Source organism: Dendrobium catenatum, unplaced genomic scaffold, assembly GCF_001605985.2.
Source record: "Dendrobium catenatum unplaced genomic scaffold, ASM160598v2 fragScaff_scaffold_948, whole genome shotgun sequence".
Taxonomy (NCBI): Eukaryota; Viridiplantae; Streptophyta; class Magnoliopsida; order Asparagales; family Orchidaceae; genus Dendrobium; species Dendrobium catenatum.
Window position 1 is genome coordinate 602,301 of NW_021319410.1, and position 22,617 is coordinate 624,917.

Here is a 22,617-nt window from a genome sequence, read left to right on the forward strand (position 1 = left end):
AAGCGGAAGAATAAGAGCAAGGCTTGGGTGATGAAGAGATAGCAGGAGGGGTGACCAAATCTAGCTAGGGCAAAAGGTGGCAGTGGCAAGTAGCCAAATGATTGAGAGCAAGAAGTGGAAAATTGAGAGAAAGGGCATGAGAAATTTAGAGATCATAAGGCTATTTAGGTTATGGGTGAAGGGGCTGAAGGGTATTCAATTGATGGGTGCATATAATGTCGTAGTTCTGATTTTTTATGTTGATAATGTAACAATAGCAGTAGTTTAAATCACTGCTAATGGGTTATAAAAATAGCGCTTAAAATCATTGTTAAAGATATAAATTATCAGAGTTTTAAAACATTGATAAAAAATGCTCTCTAAATGGTAGCGATGCCTAAAATATTTTACATATTAGAGTTTAAATAGAAGTAACCCTATTACAAAATAGATCATTGCTTTAGGTGTAGAGGAGAATAAAGTTTCATAATTTGGAGAGATAAGGGAATTTAAAATATGAGGAAATGGGGATTAATGGAAGAAGGAGATCAATAAAGATAGGGGGATTTACATAGAGAGAGAGAGAGAGAGTTACACAAGTGAAGAGAGACGAGAAAGAGCGAAGTAAATATGACAAGAGTGAAAAAGAGTGAGGGGAACGAGAAAATTATGAAGGGAGGCATGAAGAATAAAAAGAAAAGAAAGAAATATAACTATATATTAGCCGGTGAGTAAAAGAAGGATGCTATAAAGTGAGAGAGGGAGAGAAAAAAAGAGAGAATGAACATAAGCAAAGTGACGTTCTCGAACTAGAGAGGAGTTAATAAGGTGCAAGAGAGTAAATGACAGGACTTCGAGAGGAGAATGCATTCAAATTCCATGCCATTATAATGTCAATTTAATCATATTCCATTCACCATATTTGTCTCAATGATCCTATTATACTTACCTTGTAAGTGGATGCTACATAAATCCTAAAGCAAAACAACCAATGATGTGCAAGCCTCACCAATAGAAAATGATACCATGACAATTGATGCCTTCAGTTTACAATGGTAGGATAGTCAATCTTAGTTGCTCACAAATTTAGTGAAAATAATTTTAGAGATGCCTATCAATAATTTCAAGACATTAAACTTTGATACATTGCAAATTGCTTTCCATCTTCCCTGATGGTGCTCCAGTCATATGAATAAGTATTTATTGGTTGAAAAATGATATTCATGTTTTGAACAAAAAATACATTTTAACACATTCTATATATATGAAAACTTGGTTTTATACGTAAATTGAGATATTACGCTTGATGCCCTACAGGATATTTATCAAATACCGGCGACATTCCCGACGGTCATCATTTGACCACCGAAATTACCAGTTGTTACACCAGTAAAAAGGGGGGTTATACCAGCGGATTGACCGCAGGAAATTCCGGTTATCTTCCCTGTGGTCGACGCGCTGGTAAATTACGACAATTTTCCTGTGGTTTACGTGCCGATAATTTTTTGAGGTTATAACAGTCGGAAAATCGTCAGTAATTACCGACGCCATAAAAAGTCCGTCGATCTCAGTTTCCTACGTGGTTTATTCTGACGGGGCTTTAACTTCCTAAAATTTCAAAAACCGCCGAAAAATTGCCAGTTCCATCCATATCGACCAATTTTCCTATGAAAACTTGACTTTATATGCCCATTCTTTATTTTCTTGAAGAAATGTGTGTGAAAATTTATTTCAAACCAAAATATTCATGTAACTTATTTTATATAATTTGAATTTAAAGGGGCCCTTAAGCAAGCAATCACATGAACTTTTGAGTAAGAAACTGCTAGAATCCTCCACTTCCTAATGCCTTCCACATCTCCAGCAATAGTTGTTCGTGTGTGATTAGTCTCAAACAAAGTTTTATCTCCATATTTGGCTAGTAGTTTAAGATTAGTGATATTACACGTTTGATTATTTAGGTTGATAAAATTATTTGGATTCTAAACCTTAACCCATAAATGATATTAGACATCATATTATCTACTTCAAATCTTGGTCAGATCCTATTCATATTTTCAAACAAGTTTTGAATAATGTTCAAAGAATGTTCAAATAAGATTTGATTGAGGTCGTATCTTATTCAAATAATATTCAAGTAAGGTTCAATTACAATTATAATAAGGTTTGAATAAGCTTTTAGGTTCGAACAAAGTGAGAGTAACGTTTGAACATCATTTAAATTCTATTATGTTGCCCCCAATATCTCCATTGGAATTGGATGAATTATTAAGTGCGGAGACTGGACACAGAGAACAGTTCGGTTTGTCTCTGTGAATAGTAAAAATGTAGCGAACTGTGCTTTAAATGTTCACAGAGACAAATCCGTACAGTTCTATATGTCTGGTCTCTGCATGTAATAATCTATCTTGAAATTGACACATTTGAGTTGTACTAAGCACGTATATGTATACTCTATAAGCACGTATATGTATACTCTAATCATGCATGTAAAGAGGTATTACACTATTCAAATTATATATATATATATATTGATATTAGCGCAAAATTATTAGACGAATTGAGACATTACACTTGATGAGAATTGTTTGAATCTTGATGATCTTCAAGAATGTATATATTCACTTTTCTATGTGTGAGTTATGTTAATTATCTTGTAAGAAAATTAGTTCTAATGTGACTAAATTTAACTTTTTAAATGATAATCTCAGCTATCAAATGAACATAACTACAATATCTTCTGGAAGTTACATATAAACGCATACAATAAATATTACATAATCATAAGTAGGCCTATTTTGATCGAAAATAAGCTTACAAGTTACAAATATATTTCTCGAGAAAAAACAAAAAATGGCCGACATATTTCTCAAATTGTTGCTATTATGGAGTCAATTTAACCTTCAAAATATCTTGATTATTTTTTGCATGCTTAAGCCCAATCATTTGTTCTTATTTTTATAGAGGCACATACACACACTAGATAATTCCAGGAGTGTGTAATACATAGTTACTAATCGCATAAAACACTCAATCCCATCCCCTTAATTAGTAATTAGTGCACTCCACCAAATAGAAGCCAGTCGGCCATCCTCCACGCATCCAAGACAAAGAGAATCCAAAGATGCCTTACGAGAAAGTCCCATTTTACTCGGGAAGCTTCCTCGCCTAACCTCCCACCAAACAAATCCCACCTGATCTCTCCTCTCACATGCTCCTATGGTGTGAAAATGACATTAAAGATTATTACGTGCGGTCACCAGATACTGTCCGGAGGTTAATCAGGACGTGTTATGTCATCCGATACACAGTAGTACATAGTAAACATGACTCGTCCTAATTGGCCTCTGGACGGCCCAGTGACCGCACGTAATAATTTATTAGACACTAGGAAGCTTAGTCCTAAATTTAAAAATAAAGTTACAATTCACTAAATTAAATGAAAAATAAAAATATTTTTAAAATATTTCATAATGAGCATTAAAGGTAAATTTTGCAAATTATTTTAATATTAGAAAAGACTATAGAATTTTAAATTGAGTCTTACTTTAATTTTAAAAAATAATCAAATAGCATGATATATGATATTTAGATTTTATTAAATAGATGTGATTTTATTTTATTTTTAAATAAAAAATGTTTTTCATTGAAAAATTCTAAGATATTATATTATTTCAATTTTAAATTTAAATTTGAATTCATGTATATTTTTATTATAATTATAATATCATGCATATTACTGCTTTGATATTTGAGTGTGACATTTGATACAAATTTAATAATTTAAATAATTATTTTTTTTATTTTAAACTATCACATCATTTATGTCATCATTTTTTTAATTTGGAATCTAAATGAAATTTTAACTAATTATCTCTTTCAAATTATATATGTCACTATTTTATTTGATGACTAATTATATATATGTCATGAAGTTATTTCTATTAAGTTTTATATTAATTTAATATTTTATGTAAAAATAAATAAAATATTGCAACCTAAGTTTATTTGGTTAATTTTATATCATTTTTACTCAAATTAGGGACTTATAGCATATCTTATAATTTTATTTTACTTCTAATAATGTCAAGCCTCAAAAAATTAATTAAACAAATATAAAATGTTCACTAATTTTTGAAATAAAAAGATGTCGGAATGAAATATAAAAATTTGGAAATTATTTAGAGTTCATGTAAAAATATAATTTTTATCAAATTTCTATTCAAAATATTGTGTTTCGATTATACAAATCCAACAAGATCAAAATTATATTGCCTCCATTATGCTTGACCCATAAATCTATTGAATCATGCCTACTTGAACAACTTCAACTTGATATAGGGGCACCTACTTGCATACGAGTTGGAAGTACGTACGGGGTGGTTGAATCATCGTTCATACTCCCCCTAATGAGGGGAGTTTAAGAAACTTTGGAAAGAACATGTAATTGTTAGCACACAATCAAGTAAAAGTAATAGATTGCAATAATAAAAGTGTAATGTTTAATGTGCATCTAGATTTTTTAGTACACCAAGAAAGAGAAAATGATAATATGGATGAGATTTATAGTATATATTCGATCAAATGTGATTATGTGGTCTTAATAAATCTTAAGCCCAAAAGATTATTGTAAAAGTGCATGCTGGATTGTGTGGTGCTTACTAGTTCGGTCTTGAAATAAAGATGAACAATAAAATAATGGGATATTATCGTGTTCAATGATAGATGATTGCATGATTATTACATGACGTTATCACTAATCTCAGGTGCACGGTGTAGTATTGAATCAACCACAAAATATTTTGCATCTGACGATTGTTTCATGGCCCTCTAAAAGTTGGGGTGCACGTAATTAATCTAATTAATTTGATGTCTTTCAATGGCCATCAATTCATATTAGCAACATCTAATTATTTTTTAAAATGGGCTGAAGCTATCCCATTATGTGAAGTCAAATCTCATCACATTCTTCATTTCCTTAAAGATCATAACCTATATAGATTTGGTGTTCCCCATCAAACCATGCCTGATAATGATCCATATTTTACAAGCACCAAAATAAATATATTTGTGAGATGTCACAATATTGATTAGAGATACTCAAATATCTATTACCCTTGAAAAAATGAATTGTCTAAGGCCTTCATTAAAATATTGGTGCAGATTTTAAAGAAAATACTAGAATATAATTATTAAGCATCAATTTTATGAAAAGTTATGAGTAACTTCATGGATGTATCAAATACATATAAAACTCTAACTCAGTCTTTGAGGTAAAGGTTGTTCTTAAATTAGAGGTACAACATCCCTTTCTAAGAATTGATGTGAATTATGGTAAAACATCCAAAAAAAAAAATGTCAGATTATGATTAGAAGAACTCAAAGGTTTGGCAGAGAAGTGTTTGTAGGCTTAGCAGTGTATGACCCAAAAAATAGGAAAAGTGTTAAAAATTATATATGAATTTGTATTTAAACTAGGGCACTACAATGCTAAGCTTTGTAATGTTGTGGCAAAGGCTTAAGTGCACAACATCACTAAAAATCGTTGCCACTACATTTGAGTCTCTGTTTTATAGTAATTCTAAATTTAACATACATTATTGCGGCGCTAGGCCATTATATATATATACTCTAAACATTAACCTCCCATCGCAGTGACTTATTCGAGATGGAAGAGAGGGAATGAGATAAAGCAAATTTTAATCAGTTTTTGCATATTGCTTTATTTAAAAAAAAAAAAGTCTTCTGATCATTGTAAGTAGCCAAAATCTCAGTTCAATTTTCAATAATTTTCTGTTTGACAGGTTTATTTCCTCCTAAATTGATAAAAATATATTTTCTCCTTATTTGCCACATTTTTACTATGTAATATTTTGTATATGATATATATGTAAATATTATGAATATTTTGACTGTAATATTATCAATTTCTACAGGGTGAAATGAAAGTTATGATTTTTTGAAGCTAAAGTCACTTTATAGATTTTTCTGTATTTTATATATTTGAGTATTTCATATTGCATTTTATTAAAGATAGATTGATACAATTGATATAAAATAAATTTGGCATTTGCATAAGCAAGGAATGCTGACTATTAACACTGTAATTAATATGAACTCTTAAAACATAATATATTGTGTATGAGGGTGAGCCGATGAACTTCTTTGAAGATGGTTTGTGATGTTATCCCGATTGTAGCCTGTAATTGATGACTGATTACACTGACGGACATAGAGTGACGACTCTTTATTGATTTAATGAAAGGCGCCATGTAATGATAATTGACTTACTGATAAATGATAATTATGATGGATATGACTTATGACCAACTATGAAGCACCTGGGTTAAAAGATGATGAAAACTCCACATTAAAGTTGAATGTCCTGCATTGCTAAATCATATAATAAAGCTTACATGGATTTATAACATTGATATATATAAATGTAATGTTCATAAAAACATTGATAGATAGATCATAATGGGTACAGATACATGTATTGATTACACATAATTAATAATAGATAAAATAGATATGATTGATGATATTGACACTAATAGGTTATGATTGATTAACTGGTTTATGCATGTTTTCAATATGATTGCTTTACAAATTTATTGATTCTCATATCAACTATTGATTCATTGAAATGATTTCTTGCTTTTCTTATTGATCATTTTAAGCATTACGAATGATAATTGATCATTGATGAGATTAAGCGTTATTGACTATATCAACTAAATTGGGCATACATATTAATCTTTTAAGCCTTATGTTGGAAGTTCTAGTGAATTTGGATTTCTTTTGGGCTTTGTAAGGTTGTTATGTAGTTTTAATTGATTCCAAGTTATGGAAGATGCCAATATCATGTGGAATAAGGTTGATAGAGATTTTCAGGTTTCCTTCTCATATTCCGTATTTGTTTTCTTTCTTCCACTCTTTATAGTCAAGAGTTACTGATAGATTAGTGATTGTGCTGATTAGTTGATCACACACATATATATATATACATATATATATATATGTTTTTGAGAGAATAAATATAGTAAAATATTTTAATGTATATGATATTAGTCATTTTCGTTGGATTGATTTATATTGATAATTTATAAAAGTTTTGGTAAATGATTAAAAATTTTAAAATAGACAATTTTTAAAATTTAATTATGGGGTGTGACAAGTTGAACCTTGAATTGTATAAAGCATACATGATTCAATCAAAGAACAAAACAGTTTATCATAGAACTTTTTCAAGTATGAGACTTAATTTTGGCTCTACGAAGACCCGTTTTGATAAATCAAAATGTATACAGTAAATTTAATCCGACAGGTAAAATTTTGTTCGTGATGGAGCTCTATTAATGAGGACTAATAATATAAACACATTTATATACCTGTACCTATTTTACAAGTTATGTGTATTCTTGTATTAGGTCACCTATCTAAGTCCTACAGCTATCTATATATATAGATGTCTATGTACTCTTCGCATGACATGAATACATTTCCTTTCATTCTTGCTCTACTTTCATGGTATCAGAGCCACTCCTTTCTTCTTCCTGCATCGCCAGAAGTTCTCCTTTCTCATCTCTTCCTTCTTGTTGATCTCTCCCTTCTTACTCCGATCATGGACGTCTCTTAGCCTCCACATTGCAGATCGAAGATCTTCAAGAATCCCTCTCTGACGACAGCTGCGCAATACCCGCCGCCCTTAAATTCGTGATTTATAACATCAAGATCATTGTGCCGGTCCAACTCTCTTCCGACAACTACCCGATATGGTGATCTCAGGTTCTCAAACTCCTGAACGCAAATGGTTTTGCCTCTTTTCTTCTTCCATCAAGTTCTCCTCCCGCTTGCTACAAAACTCTTTTAGACGGTACCAAAGAAATCAATTAAACATATCAAGAATGGCTTCTTGTAGACCAAAATCTATCGGAAGCTCTCTGTTCCACTCTCACACAGGCGATCCTCCCATATGTCATTCATCTCGTATCCACTTACGCTATTTGGCTCACGCTCGAACGACGGCTCCAATCATCACAGTTCGCGCGTTATATAGCTCAAAAATGAGCTACACAACATGCAAATGAAGAACCAAAACATGGCTCAATATCTCCAGCAAATTAAAACCATCGTGGACAATATTACCTCTGCAGGCTCAGTTCTTGATCACGAAGATATTATCCTGTACACATTAAGCGGGCTACCACCGTCCTACAATGCCTTCAAGATGACCATATGCATAATGTTGCAGCCAATAGATCCAGACAATCTTTACTCTCTCATGATCAGTGAAGAAATCAATATTCAGGCCGAGTCCATTCGTCAGCTCACCTTAGGCGATTCCTCCACTGCGCTCTATTCGCATCGAGGTCATGGTCGAAGGGGACGAGCACGATCCTCATCTCAGCCCTCTAGAACGACCAACTCGAGCACCCTTCAATGTCAAATATGCAATAAAAAGGGGCATCTGGAACACAACTGTTGGCACCGTCTCAACATCTCTGTCAATCCCCCTGAAACTCAACCTCCCAACTCTTCATCTTGAGCCATGGTCACAGCGTCTGATTCAGACAATCACGACTAGTATTTGGATTTGGGCTCCCCGGCGCATCTAACCAACTCCATGGACAACTTATCGCAAGCTTCATCTTATACAAGTACCGACAACATTACCATTGGTGATGGCAGATCTTTACCCATTGCCCATTTCGACAAAGGTATTCTGCCAACACCACACCGTAAGCTTAGACTCAACACTTTATTTCATGTTCCACATTTATCTCACAATTTACTATCTATATCCAATCTCACTCAAGATAACAATGTCTCTGTGTGTTTTAACTCTCATGGTTTTGCTATTAAGGATATGAAGACAAACATAACTCTTATGTCGGGTCCAAGTAGCAGAGGTCTATACCCTGTTCGATAAGCCAGCAACTCTTCCTCCTCAACAACGACATTAGCTGCTACGACTCAAGCTGCTTCCCTATGGCATCAAAGACTTGGTCACCCGCACTCTAGAATCATTCATACAATTTATGTTAACAATAAATGTCTTCATATACCTCATAGCTTTTCTTTTTGCTCAACTTGTATGACCTCAAAAGGTCATAAACTACCATTTTCAAATAAAACTCACAGAGCCACTGTGCCTTTAGTGATCATTCACTCGAATGTTTGGGGCCCTTCGCCTGTTCCTTCGCATCAAGGTTTCATATATTATGTAGTCTTTATTAATGATTTCTCCCGTTCTACGTGGGTCTTTCCTATGCGACATAAGTCTGAAGTTTTTGATATTTTCGCACTTTTAAATGTTTCATTGAAAAGAAAACACAGTTTTCGATTAAATGCCTTCGTTATTATGGAGGTATGGAGTACCTCAACAAAAACTTTAGAACATTCCTTAAACAAAATGAAATTAATCACCAAACCTCCTGCCCCTACACACCTGAACAAAACTGACTCACAGAACGTAAACATCGGCATCTGCTTGAAATTACCCGAACATTGCTAAACAGCGCCTCGCTTCCTCACTCATTTTGGCCTGATGAAGTTCTCACTGCATCATGTTTGATTAATCGTATACATGCAGCCATCACTAATCTTCATTCACCTCTTTATCTCTTATTTCACAAAACTCCATATTACATGTTCTTAAAAGTCTTTGGCTTTGCATGTTTTCCTTGGATCCCACCAAATCAACGACACAAACTAGACTCTCGATCTTGCTCCTGTATTTTCCTCGGCTATTCTCATATATCCAAAGGTATAAGTGCTTCGATCCTATAACCAACAAAATCTACATCCCAGGACACGTTGTCTTTGATGAACTTACATTCCCATTCAAAACTACACCACCTCCTCAATCTCAGATCTCTTCCCAGATATCTCCATCACTTTTAGTACCGGTCCCTTGCACTTCTCCTATTACCACAACTCATAATTCCTCTACACATCAACAAAACCATGTTAATCATACTCTACAACCATTGCAATCTTATCCTGCATCCATATACATACCCGCATCTCCCTCAACGGCTATATCTGAACCTCCTCCTCAGCCTACTTCAAATGAGTCGTCACCAATGCCTATAAAGATCCCCAACAACACAACACAGCCCACTCATCCTATGATCACCCAAACCAAAATTGGTTCCCTCAGACCCACTCAATGTCTTAACTTGCTTCACCTTCAAACCCCTATGCAGTCTCCATATTTGCATGAACCTACTACGTACAATGAAGCCACCCAACACCCTCATTGGCGTCGCGAAATGGCATAGGAATTCTATGCCTTACAAAAACAAGGCACCTAGGAGCTCATCCCTACTACTGATTTACCCGTTCTTGGTAGTTGTTGGACATTCCGCATCAAACACAACTCCGATGGCACTATTGCTCATTTCAAAGCTCGATTAGTCGCTCAAGGAAACCACCAATAATACGACATAAATTACCTAGAAACATTTAGTCCCGTAGCTAAGTTTCCGACTATCCGAATTTTACTAACTATTGCTATCTCTAATGCTTGGCCCGTGAATCATTTAGATGTGATGAACGCATTCTTACATGGTACCATTGATGAGATGATCTACATGAAACAACCAAAAGGATTTGAAGACGACCATCATCCGCACCATGTCTGTAAACTCAAGAAAGCTATTTATGGACTCAAACAAGCTCCTCGGCAATGGTTCCAAACCTTTTCAACATTTCTCCACACTCTTGGGTTCTCTCCGGGCATAGCTGACTCGTCCCTATTTATCCTTACAATGGGAAACAGTCATCTATATCTTGTTATATATGTAGATGATATACTACTAACTGGCAATGATTCCACTTTGATTACAAATGTTATTTCTCAGCTAAACAATAAATTCAACATGAAAAATCTGGGGATGGCAAGCAGCTTTCTCGGTATTACCATCAGCTCGATGAACAAAAGATATATGCTATCCCAACAGCACTATGCCGCTTCAATCCTTAAACTAGCATGTATGACCAACTGTAAGGCCCTAGCTAATCCTTCGTGCGCCAGGCTTCCGGATCCCAATATCAAAGACGCCTTACCATTCGACTCCAAGCTTTACAGACATATCACTGGTTCTCTGCAGTACCTTGTCATAACTAGACCGGATATATCATTTATGGTTAATGTGTTATGCCAACATATGCATAATCCTACTCCCCATCACTTTTATATACTCAATAGAGTTCTTAGATATATCAAAGGTACTTTACCTCTTGGTCTTCTGATTTTGTAGGGCAAACCGGAACTACACTCTTACTCGAACGCTGATCGGGCTGGAGACAAAGAAACACGTCGATCTACTTCTGGCTACTGTACATTCTTCGGCAACACACTCATCTCCTGGAGTGTCAAAAAGCAGCACACTGTCGCTCGCTCTTCAACAGAAGTTGAATACCGGTCTCTCGCTACAGCTCTCGCCAACATACTATGGCTCTGCCAGCTCTTACTTGATTTCCATATTCAACTACAGTCTCCCACAGTCTACATTGCGATAGTACGTCAGCGATTGCACTGACAAACAACCTAGTATTTCATGCTCGTACCAAGCATATTGAAATTGATCACCATTTCATCAAGGATCATATCCAATCCCAAACGGTTCATATCTTTCATATCTTCGCCAAAGATCAGATAGCTGACATTTTTATCAAAACACTCTCCACTCCTCGCTATCATCTTCTACGCAACAAGCTGACTGTTCAACCTGTCCATTAGCTTAAGGGGGCGTATAATATAAGCACATTTATATACCTATACCTGTTTTACAAGTTATGTGTATTCTTGTATTTGGTTACCTGTCTAAGTCCCAAAGCTATCTATATATAGCTGCTTATGTACTCTTCGCATGACATGAATACATTTCCTTTCATTCTTGCTCTGCTTTCAAGGACCTTATCAGTTGATTGATTGCAAAGGAAATCACATATTTTGCTTGTTAATGGATTATATCTTCAAAAATATCATGCATGATCGCGTAACAAAGCAAAATTTGTTGTTGGTCATATTATATATTTATAAAAATATCTCATTTTTAGAATGTGTAAAGAGTGCTTTTTATATTTTTAATATAGTTTTTATGTAATATATCACTTTAAAGAATATTATGATGTAAAAAAAGAATAACATTTTTTTAACGATATCAGCACAAAAATGTTTATAAAATGTAGTAATTGAAGCGGATATAAATAACATTTCTATCTTCACAAAAGGCTTTTAACTTTTTACTACCAATCTCCCACACTAAAAAAAAAAAAAAAAAAAAAAGGCTACAAATATAAATTGAACTTCGAGAAAAAGAGAAAAAAAAAAACTCCGGTCAAACCAGAAAACCCGGCGAGGTTCCCAATTTTACCGAGCGAGTTCAGTGGCGCTGCGGTGGCGCGTCTAGGAAGGATGGGCGGAGCGGTAAGGATGCCCAGTGAGGAGCGACGCCAGCGGCAGCGTTGATCGGGCGAGCAATGAGGCGCTTTTCGCCGGTCACAGCCGGCGGCGGCGGAGTGACACGCTCGCACGATGGGCACATGGTAAGGGTGGTGGGAGGAGTCATGTGCATATAAAAATGCGGGGAAAGCTTCAGGGCTCGAAGTTCCTGCACTTCTTTCTGAAGCCGGCGATTCTCCTCCGTGAGATTCTCGCAGCATCGCTTCAAGAACTCGCAGTCCACTTCGGTTTGCTTCAGCTTCGTCCTGAAAGACCATTAATACAGAATAGAGTGAATAAACTTGGACTACTATCTGAAATGCCTCTATAGAGGAAGATGAACATGAAGAAGAAGAAGAAGAAGAAGAAGAAGTAGAAGATGATGATGAGGAAGATAATTACCTCGCTCGTCGATTTTGGAACCAGACTTCTACTTGCCGAGGCCGGAGATTGAGCTGCTTCGCCAGCGCCAGCTTTTGCTTCTGCACATTTTTAATAACATTAGCTCAAACTTGTTTCTTTTAAAATCCACAGATTTATAGCGCTTAAATCCTTCAATCTACAAAAGTTATTAAATCCAACAACCAAATCCCCAAATTAAAGCAACACAAAACTTGAAAATTAGGAAAAGCATAAAAAAATGAAAATTTAAAAACGTTCATCACTTTTTTTTTCAGGAATCCTGCAAACCAGAGAGAGAAAGAAATGTTTACAGGGTTAAGCGTGTTATGCTCCTTGAAGCTCTCTTCCAAAACGGCCGACTGCTCCTTAGATAACCGTAGCTTCTTCCTCGCGCCCTCACCATCCTCCTCGTCACTCCCACCACGCGAACACTCCTGCTCCCCTTCAACCACCTCGCCGCCGACAACAAAACCCCCGGCGACTCCAAACCCTCTCTTCCCGCCGGCGCTCGTGTTCGACACAGAACTATTAGGCGAAGAACCACCGGCATCATCCTCAACCTCCCACTCCTCCATCGGAGCCCGATTAACGTCGATTCCACCCATCAACATCAGCCTCTGCTCCGTCGGCAATGTCGCAGGCGGCATTAGGTTTGACTGAAGAGGGCATAACGCATCTGAGGAGCTCAGGCTGAGGCTGAGCCCAAGATCTTCTTTTTCAACCACCATCGGCTGATCTGATATGTGCTGAATCCCTTTGCTCTTTCTTTCTTCGCCGCCTTTTCCCCTCTCCTTTCTTTTCTTCAACTGAAGCTGTAGGGTTGCAGAGAGAAAAACAAGCTAGAAGTGGGTAAAGCTGTGAGCTTTGTGGTGGAAAGAGAAATGCCAGGTTGGTTTTCAGAAGCAGAGAACGGGGATTTAAATAGGAAGCAGTATTTCCCACAGTACGGCAATCATGGCTGCTGAGAAATGAACTCTGAAATTTTGTAAAACCTTAACCGTGGTTTAACAAATAACTCTGGTTAGCCCTAGGGTATACCAGGAAGCCGTTACTGGCTAAATGGCTTAAGCTGAGCCGGGCCACGTCGACCTCATAAGCCGGCGGCTCCACACAAAATGCTGCTTTGATAGTTTGACCCTTTATGAAGTAAACATTTTAAATTTAAAAGCTTAATAAAGTAATTTATTTTGTTAGGATTAGGATGTTCGATCTGTTGTGGCGGTAATATAACTAAAATAAGTCACGCGATGATGATTGATCATTTAATCATTCGCTTCAAGATTTATGTAAAATGGATCGCGTGCAGTAAGAGAAGTATGATAGCAGTCCGTCTGGGGACTGAGGGGAAATTAAAGTTTTAATAACTATTAGGGGTATTATAATTTTTTTAAAATAATATACAATAATTTTTATATAACTATCACATTTTAATAAAATTTTCTTTTTAGATCTGCCGACTCGATCCAGACCCAATCAGAAAATTATGAGTTCGTTTTTCCTCATTTAACAAATGTGCTGAGTTTGGGTCCAAAAATTAGAACCAATTAATAAACGAGTTGAGTTCAGGTCAACCCAAAAATAACTCAATTTTGATCAGGATCAGAAGGATTTATGGATTTTGTCGAAGAAGTGCGTATATATGGGAGGTGGGAATGAGATTTCATTTCATGCGTAGGTCTGAGTTAGTGGCTCCATGCATAAAAGTGGAAGCCTGAAAGTGAAACAAACATGACTGATTATGGGTTTTGGACGAAGAAGAAACGCACGAAATGGAAGAAGGAGAAGTGTGTAAAATGGATCTGGCAGCTCAGGTGATTAGGCTGTTAGAAAACTGGATTTGGCCAAAGAAGCATGTGAAAGCAGGATTACTAAATTAGTAAAAAAATAAATTAATTAATAGGTTGGTAGGTCGTATTGGTTATACGTGAGTTTGAATCGAGTCAGGTTAAGGTCTGGGTCTTTGACCTAATCTTATAATAGGGTCAGGTTAGATGATGGCTGATTATTTTCGAATTAGACCTGAACCCGACTGAAAACCCATTTTGACACCCCAATGACATATGATATCACCCTAAGAAGCAAAACAATTATAAAGTTTCCCAAATCAACCCTCAAAATTAAAAACAAAATCATTCAACTAATTTAATTAACATTAATATAATAATCCTAAATTTTTCCATCAATAATTTTTAATAATCAATTAATACATTATCAATATGATTTGATCTGATCAATACTTATTGATTTATATTATCATCATAATAAAATAAAAAAATGAATCTTATTGAATAATTCATCATCACCAATCACAGCATCACCATTATTATCAACATTTTGTTCATTTTGACATCAACAATTATTCTTAAATAATTATGAAATTTTTAATAATTTTAGTATAATATAATTTCTCATTTATAATTATTTTTTACAAATGAATTTAAACTATTAAATAAGCTGTGTGTCTTTAAGGATGGATAATGCAGACCATATGGTATCAGGGATCACATGGACAGGCCATCAGAGCTGTCGGGTGAATCATGAAAGAGGCAAATGTACTCTACAGACTATTCATCAATTGATTGCTTTGCTTCCACAGCCTACCAATTTTTGTGCAGGGAGTTACTGATTTTGTTTTATACTATTTAATAATTGTATTAAGTTAGTATTAATGATGAGCAATATCGTCTTCAATGCATAATTTTCCTTTTTTAGTTTGTCACAAAAAAATTCTTCCCTGCAACGGACCGCTGGGTCGCATGAACTTTGCTAACTTGTTTTAGGGTTCGGATTTAGATCTGATTCGAAATTTATTCGATTTAAATCAAATTGATTTGAATCTGATCATGTGTTTAATGAATGCGTCAAAAAGATGAACCTGGATGATCTGAACCTAATACGATAAACTGTTTTGATTGAAAATTGTTGTTTATTAGTTATTAAATATAGAGTTTAGGATAACTGAATCAAGAATAAAAAGAGCATATCGGCAAACAAAATAATTAGAAAATAAACGGGTCACTTTTAGGTCAAAATTTCGTTCGCAAGTCAACCCAAACCCAACCCATCTATTGAACGGGTGAACTCGAGCCCGAATTTTTTGAGTTGGTCTTGGGTTGTGCAATTATTCTATGCGGATGCCGAACACCGTCTGGAGACCAATCAGAATGTGTCACGTCATCCCTTAGCTAGATATCACGGCTCGGTACCGCTGACGTGGTTGCACCTGATTCGTCTCTAAACTTAGAGCTGCATCCGGCCTCCGCACAGAATAGTTTACTCAAGAAATTTATTACACCCCTAGCTTGCTTTTTTTATATTTTTATAGTTATAAAAAAATGTTTTGCTATTTCTTAGAGTTATTGTCACAAATTTTTTTAAATGATGTGTTTATTGTTTATTTGATTAAAAGACTAAGAAATATTCTCTTATAATTAGCTATCATAAAAAAATATGACTAATTAGGTATCATTACTCATAAATAAACGTTTGCCCCAAATATTACCTATCACTTTAAGAAAAAAGAATTATTGATCTGTAGTTGCATTATTTAAAAATATAAATATTTCATTTTTTTTATTAGATTTGGATTTGATGGCATCAAAATTTGGATAACCAATTAGTTATTATATTACATTTATCATAAAATAAATTTAAATATTTAATCAAAATTTGATCAATACATCCTCATCTATTTTTTCTCTTAAAATGCAAAAAAAAAAAAATCTTACCATAAATAAATATATATTTTTTTAATCTTTCGCTTGTTGTGTATAACTATTTGTTGCTTGATGAGAAAATGATTGGAAGGCATCTATCATAATCTCTCCTTTATTTTTCTCTGTTTATTATTTATGACACCTACGGGAATATTTGGTGCAAGTTGCAACACTAGTGAATGTTTAGAATTGATGTTTTTTATAAAATCTTTATTATTTCATTTTTAAAAATATTATTTTAAAACTTTTTTTAAGACAATAATTTATCCTATTCAAGTTTTCATAAACAAATACGATGGATCCTTTTTTTATAGCCATGTTTATATTAACATTTCATTCAATCAAAAAGAAAAAGATGTAGCTTTTTATGGTTATATTAAGTATTTTATCTTGTTGCTTGAGATCATCTTAGTCCTCAAGAAGACTTATTGATTAATGGTCTTTTTTCTTCGAAAAATTATTAGGTGCTGAGTGCGCACCATCCGCAGAAGTACTGGGCACCTAGCGGTACCCAGCGGTACCGAGTGCGGGTACCGCTAGGTACCCAATGTTTGTGCGGACAGTTCTCCCCGTCCACACTCCGCATCTAATAATCTCTCTTTTTCTTCGCACATGAGCACCTTCATCTTGCTTGTGCCCGCTTGTCGCTTGAGTTGCTAAGCAGGAAATTTGGAACCTGGGCATTAGGAATCATGAGTAGTTTTTGAAGATGGCTCAAGGAATCATATATAAATGTATGAATGAAGGTGTGTGCTGAACAATAATTTAGAATGAAATTTATGCATTGGCAAAGTCTTCATGTTAAAGGTTTTAGAGAGAATGTTAAGCATTGGCAAAGTCTTCATGATTTATGCTATTGGTAATGTCTAAAGACATTTTTGTTTACTTCAGAGTCAATGTCAATTATGTTTATCAATTGTATTGCTAATGTGGAATTTAATATATATTGTTGGTGTAGACGGTGTTGACAAGTTTATTAACATTAGTATTGGTGTCGATGACGAGCACCAAACTTATTGGTGATGACAGTCATATAGACGTCAGCGTTGATTTATAAAAATGTTCAAGTAACCTAAAAACTTTCAAGGCATTGGTGTGTTGTGAGTGACATGCATTGACCTTATTAACGATGGTTGACATCGACGATGCTGCACCAAAATCTTATTGGTGTTTTCCTTGGTGTTAAAGATGTGCATCAATCTTGTTAGTGATATCGTGCATATCAATGTTATTTGTAGTGGCTAGCAGATACATGCATATTGATGTCAACATCATGTATTAAACTTATTGACGATTAGGAGCCTCATTGATATTGAACATGCTTCTAATATATAAAGTATTAATTTAAAATATTTATGAGTTTAATATGTCTTCATTATTCAGAATATTATCTTTTATTATATTTCTCTTATTATTTTTTTCTATTATTTTTATATAGCCATGTTTGTACTAACATTCAATTCAAAAAATAAAATAAAATTTATGATTTCAGTTAATTATTAATAAATTTTTAATAAAACACTAATATCAAAATCAGGTATAACTCTACCATTAATTTCAATATAATACAATAAACACTAATGATACGGCATAATTCCAAACTCTTAAAATTTAAATACATATACATTAGAGTCTTGCATTGGGTACCCATACCTACACCCACCCATGTACCCACCTATACCCAATGGGTATGGGTGGGTATGGGTACAATCATGACCTTGTAGGTGAGTATGGGTAAGTACTCAACATCAGTGGATAAATCAATTTACATTGCTAATCACCGTATATCTTATATTACTGCAATCCTCACTATATAATGCGCAGCACTTAAACCATGTTGTGACTATGGTAAATTCTGATATGCGGCTTGAAAGTTTGCAACAGAGCAAAGGACAACAAGCCTCAAGGACATCAGTCCGTGGCAGACTGCGTTCAAAAATAATGGAAAGTGGGTGGGTATAGGTTGGTACGGTATCCCAAAAGCCACCATGGGTGGGCATGGATGGGCAAAGTCCATCCGAGTAAAGCATGTGTACCCAATTAGGACCCCATATAAGACTTTGATATACATCAGGATTTCAAACAAAAAAAACCTACTACATAGTCAATTAAATAATATTGTTTCTCATTAAGAAATTATTAACAATTAAAAAAAATTAATACAAATAAACATATTCTACTTTTTCATTAATTAGAAAAAAAAAATATAAATATAAAATAAAAATTATAACTTCAAAAATAACATGTGTAAGTTTAACGCCCTATTATACCAATAAATAAAATAATTTAAGTAAAAAAATTAAACAAGCCTTTTTCCAGTTAAGATTGAGTTGGCGGGTTAATTTAAAACCAGCCCGTTTAACAAACGAGATGGAATGCATGACTGGAACCTGACTCATTTATTTGACTAGTCAACTTAAACTCAAGTTTTTAGGTCTAATTTGAGTTGGTTTGAGGAGTCGGATCATTTATTGATACCCTACTCATAATTTATATATACTTATAACTATATAAGTAATAATTATTTTATATGGCTATTTTTTTGTCCTAACACTCAATTAAAAAAATTTCATTAATTTATCATTTAAATTTGTTTACTTTTGATCATTGAAACATTAGATATTCTAATTTAAATAAATTACTTTGATAAATATAATTATTTATACTAAAATTCTTTTAGAAAGTTATGAATAAACTACTTTAGCTAGCCTATTGATTTATTTTGCTATGTGATTATTGGGATTGTGGAGATTCTTATTGTATCAGACATAATATTATGCATAATGCATGAATTTAGAATATCTAAACTAATTCAATTGTGATAAATTTATTATAAATACAACTTTGTTTAGGGATTAAACAAACTCTAAAATATAGAAATTTGATGTTAAAATGATTTTGTCATCACAATAACTATAATGACATAAAATGATAAAAATAGCATGATTTCAGGCACATTTGGTTAGGCTTATAACTAAATCAAATAGAGTCGAGTACAATATTTTTCATGAAAAGGTTTCTAATTAAAAATAAATTAGAATTTAATCTATTCTAATATTTGTTTAGTATGTTATTATTAAATTTTCATTAAAAATAAAAATAAATTTTTTATTCTATCAATCTAGCTATCTTCTCACTATTTTTAATAATATAAATATCTTTTGAAGTACAAGAGAGCTTGTTTGAAAGATATTTTCTTAGTATTTTATTGAAGACATTCAAATATCTTGACAAAAGCATTATTTTTTTGTGTATAGTAGATATAACTTATAGCACTTTCGTAGATTTCAAGGTTTGATTTTTTTTTCCTTATTTTGAAACTCTATAAATAACTTTTAGAGCTTTAACATGTTCATTCATTGTTGCTCTTATTTTCTTCTTACATTCATTGAGTTAACACTTTTCTAGATTCTACTTATGATGTATTAAAAAAATTAGCCACAAGATTAAACAATAAGATGATGGAAAATTTTCTTAGAGTTTCCCCAAACCAACTATTGTTCCTATCAAATCATGCATTGCTATCAATTTCTATGGAGTCATTAAGCCTAAATTGATTGATTTAGAGTCCAACAAGGACAAAGCTTATGAATAGGAGTTTTATTCCTCACATCGCATAATTAAGATTATTAATTTCATTCCTAAAGATGAACATTTCGAGAAAATTCACTAGGTGAATGAAGATCCTTCTTTCAAACTCTTGACCCACCCACAAAATACATTGGTGGTGATAATGATGATGACAAAAATTGGGATATCAAATCAAACTACTATTCTTCTATCACTTTGATCTCTATTGTGATATTATCAAATACCATGGGGATGTTAAAGCTCTTACTCTAATTGTAAATGAATAAATTGTTATAATGAGACACGCATTCTACTTGTAGAATATTTGTTAAGAAAATAATCATTAGTAGGTTGGAAGGCTTTTCATCTTCCTCTTCTTCTTAGCCTCCCTCCTCAAAATGGTTTCTATAATAAATGGTGATCTTGGAAGGAAATAGGTATCGATTATGCTTGTGTTTGATAAGAGGCAGAGATTCAAGGATCGAATATTAGGGTTGTTGATTAAGAGCTACATGCTTTCAATAATAAGTTACATGAGTAGAAATTAGATTCCATGTTAGATATTGTCCCAAATTTAGGTTTTGTTTGCCTTGCAAGATTCCATTTCAGGGTCTATATTTACATATAAGTGTATAGGTTATTGTAATTAATGGTATCCTTTTGTAAAGCCAATTAGAAGAGGGTAAAATTTTCCTATGCAAGGCTCTCTCCCTCTCTTCCCTACCTCTCTTTCTCTTCCAAAAAGCTCAAGGAGATTCTTCTTCCACCCAAGAATGCATAACATTCCACTTAATTAAGAGAAACTTTGGCCCTAAGATCCACATAGCTAGATTATATATGAGAATCAAATAAAGATTAAGTTCTTAGAGATATGAATCTATAATATGGCATGTCTCTGGAACCTTTCCCTTCCTCAATTTCAGTATCCTAAACTCTAAGAATAAAGATGCTTAAGGATATTAAGATTATGGTAATCATGCATAGTATACTTTTGGCGCCCATTATAGCATATGAAAAATTTATAGTTGTATACTTGAGTAAAAGAGTTTGTGGTGAAGGAAGAAAGAGAAGAATACTATACACATGAGAACCTTGAGAAGCACTGAAAGAGAAATTGATCAAGGTTGAATGTCCTTATAACATCAAGTGATGTATTCTTGTAAGGAAATGTAGTCGTCTTTATATTTTAATTTCTAATTAAAAAATGAATCAAAATCCTATTGTGTTATTCTTTGAGTTATGATTTATCTCTATTATCGTTCATGAAATTCATCAACAAAATTTTGTGTGATACTTGAGACTTGAGAGGATATGCTAGTTATTTTGCTCTATAGTAAATTATAAAAAAAATATATAAAAAAGGTGTTGCCTCGAGAGGAATGGAGACCTTAAATGATGTAGCATAAACTCATTGTTATTTTTAAGTATTCTTTAATATGCAACATCTTTCCAAACAATATCTCTACTTCCAATTTGCTTAGAATTCTTTGGGAATTTTGCTCAAGATCATTTAATTTTGATGGCATTAAAACACTTAAATACTTAAAGAATAATTTGTAGTCAAGAAAATTAACATTAAACATCTAATGAAGTGTTTTGGGGTTTTCACTGAAAGAATCAAAATTTTACTTTCAAAATTTGTAAATAGACCACATTCATCAGAAGAATCAGAGCTTGAATCAAACATGAATCAATTGAAGAAGGCTTAGAGATTTGAAAAATTCTAGTGCCTTTTTTCTGTCAATAGACTCCAACTATCACCACCAACAATCACCATTGTCCAACCCCCATTCCTCGAACATCACTTCATTGCTCGATCATCATCATTTGAGTGTTATTTCATAACTATCTTCATTTGTGTGTCAGCACCTGACCGCCATTACCTATTGTCATAATCGAATTGTCTTAATCTGACTATCATTATCTGTTCATAGTTGTTTGATTGTCAGCAATGGCTGTCGTCGCTCAATTTTCACCACTCAACTACTATTATCCCCCAACCACCTCTTAACTGCCATAGCCATCGACAAAGTAACATCTATCAACTAATGACCCTCTCTCCACCATCATCCTTCATAGCTTCTTCAACATTCTCCCCCACATACATAAGATTTCAAGCTTATAATCCATATTATATAATATCGCCTTTCACAATTAAGAGAAAGTGAGATGTTATGTAATATTACTTCATAATGTGTTGTTTCAACTAACTTAGACTCTTTTTCATAAAAAAATTAAAAATATAGCTTTATTATTGTCAGTGTTAGAACATTTTGAATGAGATGTCTTCATTCCATTAACTCCACGTCCCTACACCATGTGATTGTGTCAAAAATTTAAAGTGTGTCCATCATCATGCTAATCATTAACCATCTATCAACTTCTTTTTAATTTAAGTGTCAAAAATTTTAATTTTTAAAATTCAATCTCAAATTTCAAAATATTTAAAATTACTTTTAAATAAGTTTCAAATTTAAACTTAGACTTCATTTG

At 33.6% G+C, this 22,617-nt stretch overlaps 3 protein-coding genes across 3 annotated transcripts; 2 read left to right on the forward strand and 1 right to left on the reverse strand.

The window, feature by feature from the left end:
* Positions 1-8,083: 8,083 nt before the first annotated feature.
* Positions 8,084-8,530, forward strand: LOC114580324. The gene has a single exon (XM_028697505.1). The coding sequence runs from the start codon at positions 8,084-8,086 to the stop codon at positions 8,528-8,530; it is 447 nt and encodes a 148-aa protein (XP_028553338.1).
* Positions 8,531-10,538: 2,008 nt separating this feature from the next.
* On the forward strand, positions 10,539-11,531 carry LOC110106423 (retrovirus-related Pol polyprotein from transposon RE2). The gene is made up of 2 exons (XM_020836329.1): positions 10,539-11,135; positions 11,250-11,531. Exons 1-2 carry the CDS (start codon positions 10,539-10,541, stop codon positions 11,529-11,531), a joined length of 879 nt encoding a protein of 292 aa, XP_020691988.1.
* Positions 11,532-12,248: 717 nt separating this feature from the next.
* On the reverse strand, positions 12,249-13,743 carry LOC110106422 (homeobox-leucine zipper protein HAT3). Its single transcript, XM_020836328.2, has 3 exons — positions 13,150-13,743; positions 12,839-12,918; positions 12,249-12,702 (listed from the first exon to the last, which is right to left on the reverse strand). Exons 1-3 carry the CDS (start codon positions 13,564-13,566, stop codon positions 12,378-12,380), a joined length of 822 nt encoding a protein of 273 aa, XP_020691987.1. The 5' UTR covers positions 13,567-13,743; the 3' UTR covers positions 12,249-12,377.
* Positions 13,744-22,617: the final 8,874 nt, after the last annotated feature.